General features: G+C 29.9%; 1 protein-coding gene across 4 annotated transcripts in view; it reads left to right on the top strand.

The window, feature by feature from the left end:
- Positions 1-21,817, top strand: part of LOC112691953 (potassium voltage-gated channel protein Shaw-like) — a 277,263-nt gene extending 255,446 nt beyond the window's left edge. For all 4 annotated transcript variants that reach the window (XM_025566434.1, XM_025566432.1, XM_025566435.1 and 1 more), the window contains 3 exons: positions 17,671-17,781; positions 17,880-17,992; positions 20,831-21,817. In XM_025566434.1, the coding sequence (XP_025422219.1) occupies positions 17,671-17,781; positions 17,880-17,992; positions 20,831-20,944 (338 nt within the window). In that variant the 3' untranslated portion in view covers positions 20,945-21,817. The remainder of the gene's footprint in view (positions 1-17,670; positions 17,782-17,879; positions 17,993-20,830) is intronic.
- Positions 21,818-22,885: the final 1,068 nt, after the last annotated feature.

Raw genomic sequence — 22,885 nt, 5'->3', positions numbered from 1 at the left:
CGACGGAAGATGTTCGGGTGGCCCTAAAATTAGAAACTTTCATCGGTCGGGTCTTGTGAATCAGAAAACGGTCTCCGTTTGCAATCCGCAATCACCATAACGCAATATTATATTGTAATCAAATCATATAAACGTCAGAAACGCGTTTAGAGTTTAGGTGCTCCAGGTAAAGTTGTATTGCCACCCCTGCACACGTTTTATGCGATTTTTCGAGAAACATAATTTTTATTATCCATGAATTTTACGCGGTCAAATGTTGTTAAGTTAATGTTAACAATGTTAAAATTATCATATAAATAAAAATCGATCGAAGTGTTGTAGCTATGAAAAATCTTAAAACATTAAAATTTATTGATTGACAAATGAAAATGAATGGTGGATTATGGTTATAAAAAATGCTACTGCCCCTTAATTCAAAAAAATTTGCCACTCGGGGTGATGATACCCTTTCGCCACCCATAAATATATCCATGATTATTGTTTACGTACACGGGTGATATCACGACGGGTCATTATCATTGTTATTATTATTAATATTATTTGTTTTTGGATTGCTGGTGTGCGAATGACGTGTATCGACAGTACGATAAAATTAGGATGTAGAAGACGTACTAAAGATAGGTACATACATAATATATTGGCAGCTGGCGTGGTTAACTGACGAGGTGCATTAGGAACAGAAATACTACCGGAACAGCTAAAGTACGTGCCGAAACGTTAAAAAGGACAACTGTACCAACGTAGTGACGATACCGTTCTCCAAAAGTAACGGTTTTTTTTTTTTTTTTGACAAATTTGTCTTTTGATATTTGTGAAAATGGAAAAAAACTGAAGGAAACCCGTGTGTACGCAAATATTATATGTGTATGTGTGTGCATGAGAGCGTCTGTCAAAAGTGGCGGAAGACAAAATTATTTACGGTTGATTTGTAAACGATAGCTGCGCTCTCTTACATTAACCCGAACGAATACAACGATTACGCACCGTTTGAAGTTTATTATTAAATATATTTTATTTTAACGTTCGTAGTTTGAATGCGGAGCATTTTAATCGTGCAACTCTTGGAGGCATATTTTGAAGAAGGTACAAAGGGGAGAAATCACCAGTTCTGAATTTCTTAAAATAACGTTGATTTCAGAGGTTTAATTATTTTTATAGAAGTAAAATTTAAATTAAATACATTTATAACGAACGAATAAAGTGGTGTAGTAAACTTTACTCCACCACCCAGTAAAGATGTTCTCTAATCCAGTGGAATCAAATATAAGCGATAAAGGGATCAAATGTATACTTTACATTTTTTATTGACGAGAAAATTTGGATTTTCTCAATTATAGACTTTTTGGAAGTTGAACAAACCTACTATCACTTACGAGTAAAAAGGGTTTAAGAGTAAAAAAAGGCATCAATCAATTTGTTCACCTGGAGAGTCTGAATTCTAAATATGCCTCTGGGTCGATGGCATATAATATCCGACCGACGAGCAGAACGTTTTGAACACACACGGTTATATCCCCGAGACGGAATTAATGTTCGGAAATGAAATGAGTGAAAGAGGGGGGAAAATCAATCATGACGGGAACAGATCGATTTACAATATCGTAAAGCTGCTGTTGCCGTTAGCGATTTCATTTTCGTCGGCTGCGTCACGACGTCGAACAATCGATTACACCCCGGCCGACCAGGTAGTTCTGATTTGTGCGACAACATAATACTGAAATAACTATAATCTCAATAGCTCGTCGGATCAAACTGTACGCGGTGAAATTTGCATAGCAACTATGATTGCAGTTATCTCGTCAGGTTCGACACGTCCAACCGTTTAATAATCTATTTCCTCATGTATTTTGTGATTTTTTTGTGTCCAACGTCTCACCTTGGTATTTTTTTTTTTTCAACAAATTTGCAGACGGGCAAAAACTCGAATCGTATATTCGTAAATTGATCTCCGAGTGAAACGAGAAACATTAACACATTGTTTGTAAAACGATATTTTTTTTTTCTTTTCCTGTAATCAACTTTCGGCGAAGAAAAACTTCACTAAAAGTCCATCGTAGTATCTTTAATGTAGAAACATACAATATATACTTATATTACAAATGTGTATATAGAATCAAAATACCCAAACTGTGTGGGTGTACAGATATGTCTTTATACAATCTTAAGAATAGGTTTTCCAATATAATCGAAAAACTAAAAAAAAAAAAAAAATAAATCTAAAACTATGTTAGATTTATTCTCGAGTAAGTTGGATATTATATTTCAAACATTTTTTTATACAATAAGTAATTTTGGGTTATAAAACTTTAAAAAAATAATTGATCAGGCTTACACATATTTGTTTTTTATTTTAATCTGAATAACAGTTAAATATACCATCAAGAGAAGAGGGTAACATTTTTCCTGTCAAGAATTAAATTCTGGCAATATTCCTATTATTTAAGAAACGATAGTCCGAGTGTTAAACCATCAGAAGTTTTGAAGAGGTACATTTTTCTATCGTTTAAACTTTAAAGATTTTAAATATACTACATGCAATCGCATAATCGTTTATTTTCTCGCATAGATTTAATTTTAAAATTTCGTAAGACAATGTTTCTGTTAATTTTACAAATAAACCTCTATTTTACAAATCGATTTCATAATGTTATTTTTTAATTATATAATAATATATATATGTTTGAATTTTCAGAAATTTAGTAGAATAAAATTTAGGCAACGTCAATTTGCTTTCAACATGACTCGTCGACGATTTTTTTTTAGCATACAGAAAACATACCAAATAAAATTTCAATTATTTAAATAACCGTTATCATTTATGTATTTTCTTGATAAAACAATGAAAATGTATGCTTGAATATATATGAACTAGCTGAATTACCCGTCGTTGCCGGGTTTAAGTATATAAATGTATGTAACCTGCCAAGATTAAATTTTGTTAAATCTATTGAAATTTAAATTAATTAAGATTTTTGAAATAATATTTTATACATATTAATTTAGTTTTTAAGATAATGATTATTATCATAACCTATTCGATAAGCTTTTGGCGACAGAAGCTTTGTTCACGATAAATTTTAGCACTAAAGGTTCAAAATAAATGTTTTACTAATAGTTTTTCAATATGTTATCTACAAAACTTTTTTGTAGATAACATACATCGTAATAGCTATCTGTATGCCAAATTTTAGCCAGATCCGTCCAATGGTTTGAGCTGTGCGTTGATAGCAGTCAATCAGCTTACTGTTTTATATATACAGATACGTATATTAAAGTATTTGTGTTCATACATTTTTTACAACAGGTCTACGCAATAATTTTCGTCCTACGATTTATTGTCTATTACTGTAAAATATTATTATTATATACATTATTTTATTTTTCTATTCAGTTAATAAGGCTTCAACATCTGAAGCTATTATCCAAAATGTTTTTTTTCAGTATTTTTTTTGTTATTAATATTTTTACTACACAATCTATAAAACAATTTTTACAATAACCGTGAATAATGAAGTTAGTAAATGCATGTCCAAAAATTTTTGTGTGAAGTGATCATCCGTTAATGGTATGTCGGATCTCATTTCCACCAATTTACAATATTCGTTTCGTTCTGAACATTTTACCTACTTTAAAATGATAATGCGTAAGTTTCTTTACTTATTTTCTATCAGGAAAATGTGAGTTTCTAATAATACCACCGTGCCTCATTGGCATATGAATAATATACAATGCGTATTTTGAATCTAATTTCGTATTCATAACAACAGTGCACCCTTAAAAACACCGTTTATATTGATAATATTATTCAATTAGAAAGTTGAGTGCATACAACTTTTTAATCGGATACTCGAGAAACGTATAAATAACCTTTCGGTATGAATATCATAAAATTAATTACAGCATTTTAGAATGGTTTACTTTATTGATTAAACCTTTTAAAGTAAGACATTGTTAAGTTTCGCGGGTTCAGATTTACGTATATAATAAAAATTATTATTTAGCCACGAAGACGTCAATTGATTTTATTTATTTTCGATCGATAGTAACATTATATGCATATTCATTTTTTTCAAAAATACGTTGAAAATGTTAAAAAATATTGATGGTTTAAAAATAAGAATTATTGTTGAGTAATTACATAATACATTTTTTGACTAGTGTAGCGATTTAGAATATTCATTCATAATTAAAAATACAATATTTACAGTATAGTAAAAATGTTTAAAGATTAATCAAAATACGAATATTGTAGTGGTGCAAATATATTATAATTATTATTATGATTGGTTATTTTCAAACACAACTAATCGCCTGGTCTAATGTCCCCTAAACTTTATATTTAGTTTTGTTAACTTTATTATTTTTGATAATATTGATGGTGCTGCGTAAAATTAATATGTCAATATCAAATTTGTCCCGTAAATTAGTTTCTAAACAAACTTACGAAGTATAATCCTGTTATTGCTTACACAGATTTATTTATATATACCGAAAGAAAAACGTAGAAAACACAACTCAACTGTTCAAACAGTATTTCTAATGGAAACGTTACTGTCATTCGCTGCTTTATTTTTATATTTGCAATAAAAACATCCTTTGTTTTTTTTCATAAATGGTCACTAAATCATCTACGAACGTGGTTTCGATTAATATTTTCTATGCAACATGTACTACTATTTTTTGGAATGTACATTGATTATTTCACATAGATTACGTTTGTACAAAGAGCTTTACAATTGTTTTATGTGCTCGACGATTGTTTACAGATTATTAAATATTTGTAAGTTTCTAATAAATTACAGTGCGTGACGACCAAACAACTATTGAACTGTACAAACTATAAAATAGGGACAAAATTACATTTTATAATATATACGAACAATATTTAATCGTTTTACCAGTTGAGCACATCAATGGCAACGTTAACCAAACCGATCGAAACGCATTTTCATAAGAGGCTGCAATCAAACAGCGATTAACACGATTAAATATACATTATTCAACACTACGTCATTGCATAATCTATACATCTCTTTAATACCTGAAGCGATTAAATTATGTAACGTTAATAGCTCGTTGAATAGAAATTTTGTAAAAAATAAATACAATTTGTTTCGCCTAAAAAAACTAATTTCTACTACACAAAATCTGTGAAAATAACTATATATAATGTATGAAATCATAATTTTTGCATCTATAGTGATCAATAATATTAATAAACTTAGAAATAATATTATGTCAATATGGCATTTCTATTCATGCATTTATTTGGTCTAACCACGCAGGAAAACTTAGTATTCGGTAGAAAATCAAGTTTTTTTTCAGCACAGTCATGTTTGTATTGTTTAGTTTATATCAATAAACAAATATTTTTTCAAAACTTTATTAAAAAAATATTTCTTGGTAGAAGTAGTATTAACAAACATAATAATCTTATTAAATTGGGTCTTAAATATAACCAAATATTTGGGAAACACTGGTCTAAACGAAAAAAACTTTTCGGTGCACCACCGAGTGAAATATATTAGAAAACAATGACCGCACCTTAACATGATTATACACAATATGCCTAGCAAAGCATAATTAAACATTCATATTTATCCTACTAGATCTTCACAAATCGAATTAAGTTTAAATTTTTCGATAAATTTAAACGTAGCAATGAATGATACCATAATCAATTTATTCTTAAAAATACAACAAAAGATAATAGTGATTCTGCTCGAACCAATTGATTTTTTTTTTTAATAAATAGACGAAAATATTCTACAGACCCTACTAAATTTTACAATATTTTATTTTACCATTTTAAATATCAGTCTTTTTATAAAAAAAAAAAATATATTTGTTTCATCATTTATCTTTCCATTATTTGAATTCGGTATTAAAAATCGAAGTTCAATGCTGTCTGTAGAACTCTTTTTTTCAATAACAAAAAATATATATACTAATTCTGAATTGATGAATTGACAACAAGTGATCATTATTTTCATGGGGTAGTTAGTAGTTAGAGTAGTAGTCGACCATCAAACGACAAACTAAATATTTAGTTATTAATATGTCAGTGACATATGCATGTATGTACAATCACGTTATTGTTCATAAGCCTCTCTTCCCCAACTGCTAAACTGTTTACCATCATAAGTGATTAGTATTTTCAATAAAAATAAAAATCGTCCAACAGAAATATAATTATCTTCACTTTTTAACTCGTTTTCACCACTCGAAATGTATGAAAATCATCATAATATGTCATAACATGTATTTGAATCATAACCTAAAATAATATTCTACAGCAACCAATAATAGATATATCGCTATTAACCATGGTATGTTAATATCGGTCGTTAACTTCTTTTTTTTTTTTTTATCTAAGATTATCCAAAACGTGTGAGTACTCAGCAATGGATTACAATCGTTCGAATGTTTTCGTAGAGTAGGCAATAACACGAAAAGAATTCGTTAGAAACGTTCTCTAACGGAAACGTCGGAAGAAAATTCGTTAAGTTTGAATCTTATGCAGAGGTTTTCGTCGAATGGAGAGGTTCGACTGTAAGCGAATTCACGTCAACACACGTTTTCCGTTCATCAATACTTAAACATCGCACACACACACACACACACTGTACTCTTGGTTACGGATAAAAATAATCGTAAATCCGCGCGATGATGTATACCGTATTAACATTTCGGACGATCCAGTCGCCTTAATATTATGATAATAAATTAGAATTAATGCTGAAACGTACAATGTCACGTGCTACGCGTAACTTACCACGGTGATAAATCATGTTTCGTGCGACCACGTGTTATTTACGCCCGGTGGTTTTTCCATTCCGCCAACGCTAATGTTTTAGTAATATTGGGTTTTCGGTGCCATGCCGACTCGTCGTCGCGCGCTCACACGTACTACTACGGAACACCAGCGTTCGGACCGTTGAATTCGTTCACGTTCGATTTCTATGAAAAAAACAAAACGTTAGTTAGCGTTCGTTTCAACTGTTTTATTTTAAAATCTACGAATCACCGACACCTGCATTCTATACAAACGGAAGTTTTACAAAATGTATTAGGTACATTTTGCTTTGTGTTTAAAATCTATACTTAAACAGGCGCATGTAAACTCCGCCACAAGTACCTTCTTTTACTGCAAACTCCGCCAGTAAAAAAAAAAAAAAAACAGGTAAAATTAGGTTCATGTAAACTCCGCCACTGAAAAAAATCAGGGGAAATTGAGTTCATGTAATCTCCGCCGGTGAAGGAAATCAAGTAGAAGTATAAAATTAATATGATATATTATAAAAAAAAAAAATTATAATTTAATATACTATCATATCGTTCACATTAAATATTTAAATCATAGTTGAAAAAATCTTAATAAACAATCATACTTAATAATCCAAAAATATATATTGTTGTGCCATGTATTATAAATTAAAATGATGTAATATAATTTGTAAATATTCTAAGTCTTGTATTATTCCATTAGTGTACATTCCTGTAATACTTTCATTTTTTTTATTTCGAATTTTTTATCTTATTTACTTGAGATATGCCATTTAGTTTAACAAAAATATGGGCTTGAAATTCGGTAAAAACTTGACTAAAAGTATGAACATTCGGTTGACTTTTATAAAATTAATTTCTTTGGTGACTATGAAAGAATTTACAGGCAAAACATAAAAAAAACTAGAGGAGCTTACATTAGATTTTTTATTACCTTTTTATTTTGACCGTTATTCCGGCGAAGTTTATAATCGCCCACTTAAAAATATTATAATCAATATCTAATATTATTTATACACATATTTTTGAAATTATAAGTTAATTGAACGCCCCAAAAATCGTATAAATCTATTAAGAATATAAACATTGTACAAGTTCACGTTCTATTTGAAAACAGCGAGTGACGTTCGCGGGTGTTTCAGAAAATATAAACGTGAATGTGTGAAAACATGCACTACTCGGAGTTTATTTTCACATGGCGTCGTCTTAATTATTCATCAAGCATAATATAATATATTATATGAGTATAGTATATAGTATATTATATACTCATATCATGTTATGAGAGATTTAGCTTTCAAATGAAAAATTATTTGGCACGCTTGGGAGGTAAGATCGTCTGCAGTGACAAAACAGTAAAACCAAGGATTAGGTATAATCAGATAGTAGTGCACTACCTAATCAAGCCATATAATTTAAAAAAAAATTTTAAAAAACCTTACCCTCAGGGCAGTATCACTCCTGATAAACCAAAAAAAAATATATTTTGACCTTGAACTACTGACTTTTATTAATATCACATCAGTTGTAGTAAAATATTGTGTATAAAACTGTGATTTCACGTATATGCGAAATTTGTACTGAGGTCAATGAATTTTCAAAGGAATTTTCCCCGGGCAATAAACCGTTTTTTATTTTTATTCAAAAAAGTAGATGTAAAATTATATGATGGTAGTATTTTACGTTTATCGCGAAAACTTATAAAAACAAATCTTAATGCTCGTAGAAAAAGTAAATATTGATAATATGACGATATATTGTATTACATACAAATTCATCTTCAGTACATTGCGTGAATTTTTTTTTACAATATATATGAAAAAAAAATTCTGTGAAGGTGAACATGATACATTTATGAAATAGATGTACAAACAGTCCTTATCCTTCCTGATGTAATCGAGCGTCGTTCATTTCCCAGGTTGGGAAATTTACGGATCTATACTCTTATCCGTTATCGATTTACGGGTTTCTGTTCAAATCGTCTCTTCCGCAGATGACCTAGGTTTTTTTTCCTGGGATATTGCACGTCGTACGGGAATCTTAGACTTCAGCCATAACGGTCGGCACCTAAAACAATGTCCATTCGTATTTCCAATGGGTACTGATATACGAATACGTCAGGTCAGGCTAGATTATTCTAACGGGTCCATTGACGCTAACCGAACTAAAAAAAACTCAATCAATTGCGGTTACAGACGCGCAACCGTATTCTAACTGCAGTATGAATTCGAACCGATGTTTTCTCTAAAAAAATATACAATATATATTTTATTGTTCTTGAATCCGACCGAGAACGCATCGCCCTTGTTACCATAGTTTCACTGGATCATCACAGTAATTCTAATCGACGTCGATTGGAACCCGAATACAATCGACGTACAAGTAAATTTCGGGTACATGAGCGAGCGTGTTAATAAGTTTTCGGTCCGACTCGTGGCCGCTGTTATGCGTTAAAAACGATAGCTCAAACAATGCTGCGCATCGACATAATCTAGCATCGAATCCAACCGGGAGAGTAGGTCCACCTGTTAGCGGAACGAAAAGCGAGAAGATTTTTCGCACGTGGCACAGAACACTCGTCTAATACACGCTCGTGTTTTGTATCAGACGTTTTCATAATCAAACCGTTCGATGATTGACTTATCATCGTCTGGACACAAGGAACCGAGGGGGAGGACATTTGCGTAGCAATAATTATGCGGCCGGGGGGGGGGACATGTTTAACACGGGTTGAAGGTATTCCGGGGAGGGAAATAAACGTAGTTAAAGAAGTCGACCCGTCGCTCTCAGACGACGGTGATGGTCCATGGAAGCGTGCAGATGCTTGGACGATAGGCATCGCAGCCGACGCGGTCAGTCACAGAATCCGGCCCTGTGTAACCGCGACTAGTTTTTTACCCACAGTTCACCGTGTGTAGTGGCGGCGACACAACGTTTGGTTTCCTTTAATAATTAAATAATTTAATTATTCTCCTAATTAAAGTATAAACTATAGATTCCGGTAAACTGCGGGGAAAAAACTAGTCGCGGTTACACAAGGCCGGATTCTGCGACTGACCGTCGGCTGCGGCTGCTCATCGTCAAACAATTCACACGCTTCCACAGACTACAACCGTCGCCCAAGATCGACGGGTCTCTTTTACGCGTTTCTTTCCCTCCCCCGGAATCCCCTCAGCCCATGTTAAGCAGGAATTATTCCTCGAGCGGTTACACTCGGCGGCGGTCCCTTAAGCTCGACCCGGTCCTCGCATCGTTCACGCGTAAAAGTGACAAGACCGAAATCGCACACAGAAACGCGTAACTCTTGTGTGCACGTGTGCGTGTGGATACATCTGTATGTACGAATACAATTTCCGAGAAGGAATAACGCTCGTGTACGCTTTTGCGTTTATTACTATTATCCTTTCCTTTCGTTCCTTTCTTCGTCCATATAGCGGGTCAATACGTATTCTCCAGCCTCCCCGAGTATCCTGCATACGTGCACTACACGGTGTTACGATATTCAATCGACTCGATATTTTCCCTTCGACATTGGTGAAACACTCAGTGGTCGATGTAAAAAGGAATTTTTGTTTTTTTCGACTAATATAAATTTTACTTATGGCTATCGTTTTTCATTTCTTGTCGCGTGATGTACGCAACGCGTACGACCGGTGTAGCGTGTCGAAACGAATTCGTATAGACCAGTGGTTTTCAACCTTTTTAACAATGCGGCACACCAATCCATATATTATGTGAACCATATTTTATATATATATATATATATATATATATATGTACATTATTTAATGTCTACTCCATTAGAGGGTTATTTATTCTGAAATATATTAATACAATCGATCGATCGAGACGGCTGCGATGGGCAAACTTATAATAAATAATATTATATATATTTACGAATAGTTCGATCAGTTTTCATCTCAAATATCAATAATAAGCTGGTAAATACATACTTATAAAACAATTTATAGATTTATCGCGGCACATTTAAAGGGCGCTCGCGGCACACCGATTGGGAACCACTGGTATAGACGTATGATCAACTGAAAGATGTTTTTTTCGTCAATCTGAAACTGGCGGGTTTATGTGATCGATTTAAGAAAAAAATCACCAAAAATTAATCTTACCGTAGTCAAAAAAATTCGTTTTTCACGTGAGAATCCAAACATCACTTTTCGTAAATGAAATATAATTTTTAAGCATATTGCAGTGTTCGTAATAAACCTAATAATATTATTCTACTGTATCTTTTTATAAACCAATAAGCATAATTTGAATGCTAGGAAAAATCAAAATAAATTAATATACGAATATAACAATTTTTTAATATTCTCAATGTTCATCGAAATCGTTTTTTAATCTATTGAATTTATTATTTTTTTATCTTTTATAAATATCTAATAAAAATTTCAAGAATGCTGTATGCTTTTTTAAAAGTTTTTTTTAATGGTTATAACTAGGGCTCGGATTTAAATACATTAAGAATCATACAAAAATGCATTAAAAGTCGAGCCAAAAATGCTCTTAAAAAATACAAATACATTTTTTTTTTATTCGACTAAAAAGTACTTATACATTTTTAGATAATTTATAATATTATTAACAAAAAAAAAAAAACTGAAAATTGAAAATGTTGACTTGTGTTTTGTGACGATCATGTTGACTGAGGAGCATATTTGAAAAAACAAATTTCATCTGGTGTTAATTCTCCTGATATGTTTGTTAGAAAGGTTTCTTTGCTTTCTAAAAGTGTTTGAAATTGTTTCCATTATAGTATATCCACAATTATTTTTTAAAATATTCTCCAATTTTTTCTTTGTTGTTTTTTCATAATTACTTTTATTATTTGAAATACAGATTTTATCATAATTGACGACTCCAATTTTCTCAGCTAAAGGTATAACTTTAAAAGTTATACAGCTTGATTTATTTCCATGGTTGGCTTTTATACTCGTAAATATTAAATTTAATTACATTTCTTTGACTGCCATTAAATGTTTTACTTTTTTGATAGTTATGTCATTGTTTTCTTAAAATCCATTGATTACTACTTTAATACGTTTTAAATATTCACAGCAGTATACTGCAATTATTATCCAAGTTTTAAATGTGACAGTATTGATTGAGTTGGTAAAGTAATGGTAGGACCAATAAATTTAAATTTAAAAACTCTAGAAGATGATTTTTAAAAAAATGTTCTTTACATTTGAAATTTGTCATATGTAAAAATACTTTGTTATATACTCGTATTCTATATAAATATACATTAAAACATTGAAAAATGCAAAATAAAAATTTCAGTTTTGAAGCGTCTGATATGCATATAATAAATTATGTACTTTGAAAGTATTATTTAAGGTTATCCGATAAAAGATGCATTTTGCATTGAAATCGGGGCTTAGCAGGGGCGGATCTAGAGGGGGCGAATGGGGCGATCCTCCCCCGTTCACCGTATCAGACTTTAGTTTTTGACGTAATTACTTCAAGGGTAAATAGGGAAATCTTAAACTATTTTTTTTTATCAAACTTAAGCTGATACTGTTATCACTTAATTTATTATTTATTGATATACTGATATCACAGTTATATACTAATATCATGATGTTAAATATTCGTAATCAAGTCTTGTGTTTGTCGGTGTTTCCGAAACGTGATAACTGATAACGACCAACGTAAAAATCGTTCGGTACCTCCATAATCAAAAAAATTGTAATTATAAACTCTATTATTATGATACATATTGGTATAACTAAAAAAAATTATTATTATTATTACTATATAATTTTTTTTTAAGTCCTTTTATTTAAATAAATAACCTATATCATAATTAATATTTTTATTTAAATATCTATATATCTATATAAATATCTTTATCATGTGTGTCCGTTAAAAATCCCCCCCCCCCGGTATCTTGGTCTGGGGCCCCTGGGGCTTAGTTATAACTTAGGTATGTATGTAACGTTTGTTTTCATCCAACCCGAACAATCACGATATTTGCTTATAACTATAATATTTTAACCCTTCTATGTGAATATTTCAAACATCCTGCAACGACAATTCTAAGCATATTTACAGGCATATGGGTTTTAACACTACATTTATAATTTATGATATTCATACTAATAGTTGGTAACTGGTTTGTAGTGGTGGTTAATATAATGTGTAGAGATATTCAAAATTAATTAAACCCCGAACGTAATGTATACTATTAGAAAACAGTAACCACACTCAAGTCCTCAGTTCTAGGTCTGGATGCAAACTGCGGTAAAATTAATCTTTTTCTAAAAGCCGATATGAAAACTACGAAAAGAAAAAATTTAACATTTTACAATCCGCAACCAAACCAACGAGGTACATTATACTAGTTGCAGTTATTTATTTTATATAGCTACGATATTATGTATAATATGCTTCAAGCTATAACAATTATTTTACTGAAATTTGTGATGCGGCCACGCGTTCTTGACCCTCAAAAAACAGGCAGTGCTTCTTTCTTTGCACGTCCGTCGACGTTTTCTCGTCGTCCGATTATTTAGAAATGTTGAAAAATGCCGACTGTGTGTCGGACAGAAAACCAGTATGTCCTTAAATGCGGGGATGGGGAGAGAACCATATCGGTTTTATGATTACGTAAGATGAAAATTCCCTGAAAAAAAACAACGTATACAACTCAGATGGACACCGATATTGTGACGTTAATATTATTTATATTTGCTCACGTCGACCAACGAATTTATTGCTAGCACAGGCAGCTGATATACGATCACAGTACACCGGGAAGAGAGGAAAGTTAGGGGGTTTTTTTTTTTTTAACTCTACGGAACGTAAAAACTGCCTCAACTCCGCTCCCGTATCATCAGTGACATGGGATAGACGTGGTGACGTAGACGTATTATATGCGCGTTGCTATTATAATATAATAATTCGTCAAAAAGGTTTCCCGTGTACTTTTCAAATGTGTACACACACACACACACACACACACACACACACATACACACACACACGCATACATACGTACATATACACAACTGCAATAAGTGCAATGATATAATCAAAATTAAATTTTATTTTATTTTTTATTTTTTAATGAAAACAATTTTAAATTAAATAATAATAAAAATCATTCTTTATTTTATCATAGGTATACAATATTCCGTAATTTGTTTATACGTAAAATATTATTACAATTTTTTTTTTCGCGAGGAAGGCTTTGACCTCAAAAAAGTTAATAACTCATTGTGGTATTCGGGTTCATTTTATTCAACATTTTACATAACCATAGCGGCAAAAAGTCTTCAGTCGGTCGACCTCCCGGATGCATAAACGAATATTTTCGTTTGACAAAATGACGTATAGCCGAACATTAATCGTGTTAAAACACCTCCGAGGTAACGAAAAACGAATACCGTCTTAGGTCTCCACAACAAAATTTCAAAGAGTAAATAGCGAATTCATTTACGGTAAAAACAGTAATAACGAATTATTTATTGTTTATACACGCACATACATTTATTTGTAATGAAATTACATTTTTACAAAACAAATGTATTTAATTTGAAATGATATTTATACAACTATTGTTAAAATGCTAATTCTATCTACACGCAACTCGTTTTTCAACATCTAGTACTATGATACTAATCTATAATAGTGTTTGTACAGTGTTTTTATGTCTAGTCCAATGTACTCGTATACCAATGAATTATATTTTAATACATTTTTTTTTCTGACATTACGATTTGACTGATTAATTTTTATTTATCCAAGATCCCCGCTTTTCGCGATTATTGTTTTCACTATTTATAAATGTCCCTATTTATTTTTCGTGATTTTGACTTTTACTCAATTAGTACGTAAGTATAATACGATTGATTTGCAATTTCAAAATAAATATAATGTCAATATATTATAGTTTTTGTAAATCAAGAATAATACGAGTAAATGACTCTACAGAGTACAGTGTACACATTTACAAATCCTATATCATTATTTTCAACTACTCGTATATTCATTTTTTTTTGTTTTTTTGTCAAACCTCCAACGCCTTTAAATTTATTATTGTTTAAAAAACAATATATTTAACTTACTTTTGACAATTTACCGACATCCGATCATATTACGCTAGAAGATGCAATCATTTTAAACGTCCACGGTCGAAACACAACAGCCAATGAACTGGTGAAGATAAATTAATATACATAATATGTTATGTCATAAATGATGTACGTAACTCCATTATGATGAATTACTTCGATTATTTCCTCTATCAATACAATTATTTGAGTAGATATAGTTAACATTATATTGAAAGATATTTTCCACGGATGGGAAACTATGGAAAAAAAGTTTGAACAGTAATTTTAAAAAAGAATCTTCGCTATATTAGTCACGTATTTTGATAAAGTTTTTAATCTAATTTATAGTTATACACTATTGTGAAATTTATACTATATAACTGTTATTAATATTTATATTCGACAAAATATTAAATATTGCATAAAAAGTAAAAGTATTAAGACGATTTATAAAACAAAAAATGCATAAAGACCTCAAAATTCACTCCTTAAATCAAATTTCTAAAATTTATTACACCAAATTCTACACTAAACTTCATTCACATACAAACCCCCTAATCACAAAACTATCTACAAAAACACTTCCCGATAACCCCCATCGACGATTAAAAAGGAAATGGTGTAGGGATCTCCTATCCTAACACAGAAAAAAAAAAAAAAAAAAAATGACCATACATAAACAAATTCACGTGCTGGGTGTTACCACTGGGTAATCTCCCATATTCAAATCAACTCACATTCATTTTATATTCCTATATCCCACCTACTTATTGTACACAAATAATTGTATAGATTGTAGATTACTTTACCTAATAAAAAAAAAAAAAAAAACAAATAGTCAGCTAGAACGATTTTTGATTCGATATTTCATTTTACAATTGTTAAAAATCAATCATATTTTTCTACGTAAGCAGTTTATAGCAATTCAAATTTTACTATAATTTGTATATACATTAGACCTTTAGAAATACGATCTTGAACAAGATATCCATATATAAAGGTTGTTACAATAGAATATACACACATTATATATTAATTCACATTTGACTTATATTAACACTGAAAACATATAATTATTGTGATTGTTCACAACTGTACATCGACTACGGCTGGATCTCGTTTTGAAATCATTATGCTACGCAAAACATATTGACTTCCTAATTGGATAATACACTGTTTTGGATAGAAGAAAGCAATAAAAAAAAAAAAAAACTATTAAAGGAGACTATAAAACTGTGTTAAACGTAGTAAAATTTACTTGTGAAATATTCTTAAATTTGTATCACCGCAATAGTGTCATATTGTTATATTTTATAGCACTATTATATATTTTATCCCCTATCCGGGCTATCAAAATTTAATACACAAATTTTTTATATTGGCTGCATCAAACCAATAATCTTGTCGCCGATATTTGAACAGATTAAGCAGCGGGATGGAAATATTTTTAACCAATAACATTCTTATTATCATTCTTCGACAATTGGCCGGTGAAATTTCCCTCTGTGAATCATTTTCCGATAAAAGTTCATCTCGCAATTATGACACCCAAAGCGATCTAGCGAATAGACATTACATTTTTTTGATGTTCTAAAAATACTTTTTTAAATTGTTTTTACTTGAACAACGATATAATATATATCATATATGTTAATATCTTATCAATGTTAAGCTTTCAATGATTTTAACTTACATTTTTCTATCAATATATGCAATTATTAGATAAGTAATAAATTACATAATGGTTAGCAAATTTTTATTTTTATATCAATAATAATTACTGCTATGTATTTCAAGAAAAAAAAAAAAATCAAAAAAAAGGTTACACTTTTCAATCCCAAGCAAATCCGCATTAATTCAGACAGTAAAGCTGATGGTTACACACTACGCGTTTTAGACGTTAGCGTATATATTTTCAAAACGAAGGCTTTAAACGCCAAAAAATAAATTTGTATGGTTCGCATAGAGGCGTATACATTATCGCGAAACCGTACGTTAACGTCTAAAATGTGTAGTGTGTAACCAACTTAATATGTAGTTTCATAATGTCTATACTCACACACCCCGTTAATATATTTTCCGTATAATATATATGCATGGCATCCCACGAAGATAATATCTACATAATTATATTATAAGCATTGCTATGTCTTCTGGGATAATGAAGATAATCAAATTATATTATTTTTGTCGTACAACTCCGAAGGATAATTTTATTATTTTTGAACGGTTTGAGTATGATCAACTTTTAGAGTTTATTTTTCTGAAATGTTGACGTTTCAATTTTCATTTTTATTAACTTCATGATTTTAATTTTTTTTTTTTTTTTCAGTTTATAGACAATTAATATTGTACTATTGTTTATTTATAAGAGTGTTTTAAATTTACCACAAGAATTAATTAGTTAAGGTAACATCGAGTCATGATTATGTTAAGTAGTATATAAAATTACTAAACAAATATTGAAAACCTTGATAATAATATAAAAATTTAAGATAAAGATTCTTTTCTAGAACGTGAATATTTAATTAAAATATTATGTAAAGGGGTTTTTCTTTTCTTAATGAGTCATATGAAAAATAAAAACATTGTAACTTCGTTATCTCAGGCGATATTACAACGGGCATACTAGTATATAGTATGACAATATCTCCAATATCTCTAATATATTTGTGGGACAGCTCGCATAAACACATCCACTAAAATTACGTTTTATCCTCAAATAAACCTTTAGATCATGATGTGCCTACAAAGGCAACTCGAAGTGTAATTTTCTAATTGGTTATTTTTTTTCATTCATTTACAGGAAACATGAATGGTATGAACGTGCTAAGCTTAGCGTTCCAAGCACCGCAGATACCGGGCATACCCACACCGTCATTCTTGCCGTACAACTCTCCTCCAAAATCCTCTCAAGGTTAATGTTTGACAACGATATCTTCCGTCTTGCATTAGCATTTGGTGTATCGTGCTACAATTTCATTTAACGTTTCTGTTTAACCATTTGTCTTCCAGGACCGCAAGACTCATTTGCAGGAAGTGTACTCAACGGCCGTGGCGGCACCGTGGCTCCAGCTCCGCTCCAACCTAGAGCAGCAACGATTGAATCGGTTTTTCTTCCATTACAGGTGAGATGTACCATAGCATATGATACAAGTATATCAAAGAAACCTAAAATAACAATCGTAAGAAAAACGTGAAATGTTTACTGAAAACAACGTGCTCCGTAGGATTTTATTTGACACCGCAAAACATAAGAATCGAATGACGGTCCTTTTATTCAGTCTGCGTTTATTTTGATCCTGGCTATCTATAGTAACATGTTCCCGAAATGATTTTAATAAGCTCTCGGGCCGTCTGAAATCATTGTACACCGATGATAAACTCCATTTCAATGCACTTTAAGAGTTATGAATTTTGTTTTAACCTGGGATATTTCACAAACTTAAAACACGCTTAAATACAAAAATATCGTAGATTCAGACTCTAGATTACCCAAATGTTAAAAAAATGTTTTATAAAAGCGTAAAAAAATTAAATGTTGATGATACCAGATATTTCAACGTATTTCCATTAAACGTTATTAGTCAAAGAAATATTATATTCACCTAGACTAAAATTTTTAATTTTTTCTATTGGATCATCTACATTTTAATTTTTAATTTCTGCATTATTCATATTATTATTTGTGTTATTATTTTCAACCATGATAAATCCGAAACTATTAAAAATTTTTAAATTATTTGTGGTGGTCAGTGGGGTAAAATTATTATCGTATACATTTAAATTTACTTCCTTTTCAATTTAATCCATAGCCCAGTGCTCCAGATAAGCGATTCCCAAAGTGTGTTCAGCGATAACTTAAGTTCCGTAAGACAAATGTGAATATTATTGAAAGTAGTAGTTATAATCATGAGTCATATTGAAAACATTTATTTTGAGTATTTGTTTTTAATAAACAATTGAAAAGTTTGGGTCAAGTTGGAGTTGAAAAACATTGGGGTTCCATAAAATACAAACTATTTCTCAAGGGTTCCGTGATCGTAAAAGTTTGAGAACCGCTGCTCTTGATCATTTTCATTAAATTTATTCATAGATTCTAAAATTGTTAATTCTTCTTCGTATATTTAATTTCCTCTAGAAGTTTAACTTAAATAAAATCAGAGTGAAATATTCAACCAGATTTCTTGCAAAATACATAATCTAAAATGCAGATTGAAAATACATATAATAAGATATTTAAATTGTTATAAAATAAAATAATGAATTAGGTCAAATTAAATTCAATGAAATAGTATAATTAATTTAGAAAAATAAAATCCATTAATAAATTATTCTATTAAAATCAATATTTAACTATGGTATTTGATACATCGACAAAAAATAATTTAAACAAGAATTTGACAACGTAGAAAATCATAAATTATAATAAACTGTCAAATTATACAAAACATATAGTTATTTTATATGCATTCATATATCAAAATGAAATAAACATTAAATATTATACGAATAATAGTGATATTTGTATATAAATGGTTGTCAAGAACTAAATTATTTTCCTTTATATTTGATACGAGCTGATTTACTTACAACATACAAAATTTGTACAAACCAACTTATTTTATTTGAAAAACCTCCGCTAAGAGAATATCAGACAACAGTTTACACGTTTTGGATTGTAAGTTAATTTTTTTTAGGAATAAATATATTTTGGATACAACGAAAGAAATGAAAAATTATTTTTTTTAAATTCAGGGACATAAAAGTACCACTGCTTTTTTTTTTAACACATAGGAGGTTTTTTGTCTTAAGCATTTCCAACTATAGAAGACTAATCTTTGACTATAGCTAACTAATTTGATACATAATACTCCACTTATATTTGTTTATATTAATCATTATAGGTGATTATATCACTCGAAAAAGTTTATTAGAAAACATTTAACTGTTCATATGTAAGCCAAAGAACATAAAACCCTTAGTAAATAATAAAAAAATCAGTACCTAAATTTCAAAACAGATCTATGTATGTTTTAAAAATTTTAATTAATATTCAATCGGTAAATATGAAACACTTAAAGCAGTAATTTTTTTCTTTAATAGACTTTGAATAGGAAATCACTGAATAGCACTCGCAAATTTTTAAAAAACCTATATTTATCTATACACCAATAGATAAATATGTTAATAGTGTTCGTTAGGTTTATTTTCGGAAAAAAATTAAAAAAACTAAAAAAAATTCGAAAAGATATTGCGATCGACCGGTTGGTCACTCCTGCTGTATAGTATAACTCAGGTCTTAAGACTTAACTTGATGTGTACGTGCGTTGGTGTTCTTTGTGTATCTATTGGACGCTACTGAAAATCTAATATACTCGCAAATATTTGTTTCGAGTGCAGACTCTAGTGAAAGTTGGATGAGGGGATGTAGAGAAAAAGAAATATCGTTTTGAAAATAGCGCAGTTTCAAAAAAGTAATAATAGCGATGGTGAGGTAATTTTTTTTTTTCATTTTATTTTGAAAATTGCTGTTGCGTTAGTAATTAGGTTTTATGATTGTACGATTCAAAGAACAATAGCCTCCCAACCACTGCTTGTCTTATTTCCAAGTTGATTTTTGCGTGGTCACTATTGTTAAAAACTTCGTTAGCACTTTTAATTTAATCGACTTAACTCCATAACTTAGTTGTACGTGTTATAACATTATTCTATAGTACATGTTCTACAAAAGTATTTCCTTCGGTTTTCAGTTTTGTAAACAACCGTTTTTAGTTTCTCGCATTTGTGATTTCCCCATTCCCATAGCCAGGTTATCTGAGTCATATAAAAGATGTTCTGTTGATGATATTCAAAATTTTATATTATAAGAAGGAATAAATATTGTTACTACACATTTATAATGCAGTGTTATATTTTAATAAATTAACTAACCGACAATTGTGTTTTTTTTTTCCGGAATGCAGCCGAGTTTACTGGTGTCTTTGGGCGACGAGTCCAGGTCACAGGACATTGTGATGCAAAGGACCTCTTCGTTGCCGAACTCGTCCGGGAACGACTCGGTCAATCCGTCGTCTTAATGAACGTTTTGCTCACGTAGATTGCTTATTAGATTCGCTCGCATTGGCTCAACGCCATCTAGTCGAGACGTTGGTGGTAATCGTAGCAGCCTAAAACCAAATTCGTTCACAACACAGATAGCGGCTGCTATTAACAATTTTCACTATTATTACTATTATTATTATTATCATTATTATTATTATTATTGTTATTATTACTATTATTTTTTTTTTAAACGAACGAAGTTATTTCTGTAAAATATGATATTTCTTTATAAATATTCGAAAAATAAATGAAAACATCTATCACTTTATAACAGAACTTGTTTTGAACAAATATGCGGCAAGACCGAACCAAAAATAGTACATGGTATCGTACACATAAATACGATTTCGATATTCGATTACAAAAAAAAAACGGTATATTTCAATGATGTTTTAACATCTGTACGAACAAGAGAACCCATGAACAGGCATTAGAAAATTATAATGATCGTAATAACTCTTTAAACTACTTTTAGCATACACAACACTCCCATGCATTTCAATATCAGTCCAGAAACTATTCGCATGATATGTGCTTACAAAGCATTAAATTTAAAATAAACTTTTGGCAGTTGTACATAAATAGATATATAGGTGCCTACATGTTTTGAAATATTAGACAAAATAAATCATTACAGTTTTCCGTGTAACCAAATCAATATTTTTACACACGTCACCGTATTACTGTTGTGGAAACTTATATTCCAACGCTTTATTTGTAACGTTATTGTTACTTATAAATTTATATATTTTTTTAATTTGTCGAACTTAAAAACCTAAAAAGTTTACCCAGTTTGAATGTTTAGTAAATTCCCATTATATTCTGTGATATTTTATTATAATATAAATGATTATGTAATTTTTTTTTTTTTTTTTAATTTTAATATTGATAACTTTCTAGTCATAAACACTGTATAATGTAAAAATTATGTATTTAATGAAAAAATTAGAGAAATGTTATACTTGTTGTGTCGAAGAAAAATTATATAGAATCCTGATTGATGATAATACAGAAAAAAGTTTACGGGATCGTTGACAAATACGAACAGTTCAAATAGAATATGAAAATGCTACCACAATTTAATAACGTAAAAATGCATTTGTATATTCGTTGCACTTTTACTATTAATTTATATTAAAAAATAAAAGGACAAAAACTAAAATAAATAAACAACTCAGCCTTTTATATAATCAATGTATTTATATTATGTACATATGTATTTATTATTTTTAGTTTTTTCATATGTTTTTACATACAAATAAAATATATTGTCCAGAAATCATTGAAGTTACTAAACGTAAATATAGTATATAAATGGTAGTGTTTTAAGTTAAAATACTTCGTCCTTTTTTATATGTATACACTCGTTTTGATAGAGTATCTATAGTTAGATTTAATTATTATAGTATTGAATTGAATTTGTTGTTTGTTAATTTGGATATAATGTAAATAAAATTGTAAAATATACTGACTTTTGAATTTATAAATTAAGATTTAGCAACTACATATTCAAATTAAATAGAACAAGGGTAAATGATTTAAGAAATTATTAAATTATTAGTAACATTCAATCAACTGCTTTTATTTATCAAATAATAAAGATTAGGAATACTTAAGAACTTGCGGTCTGTGTTTACTAATAATCCATTGAAATAAATTAACTATGGAACTTGATAAATCGAAGGAAATATAAATACAAATTTAAATTATATTGTAGTTTATCATATTAATTGTTTCCATCGAATTTTTCAAATCAAGAGAATTATAAATATTAATGTAACTAATTCATTAATATAAATATTACAAAAATGTAATTTTTTTCCTATCGTATTTTTCAAATAACTAATTGAGCGTCTGAGGTAATTTAACAGATAAATAAAAAAAATTAACCATTTAAAAATAAAAATAAGAATTCT

This window comes from Sipha flava, unplaced genomic scaffold (assembly GCF_003268045.1).
Source record: "Sipha flava isolate LNK unplaced genomic scaffold, YSA_version1 68_pilon_pilon, whole genome shotgun sequence".
Classification (NCBI taxonomy): Eukaryota; Metazoa; Arthropoda; class Insecta; order Hemiptera; family Aphididae; genus Sipha; species Sipha flava.
This window is presented reverse-complemented; position numbering and strand designations above follow the sequence as displayed.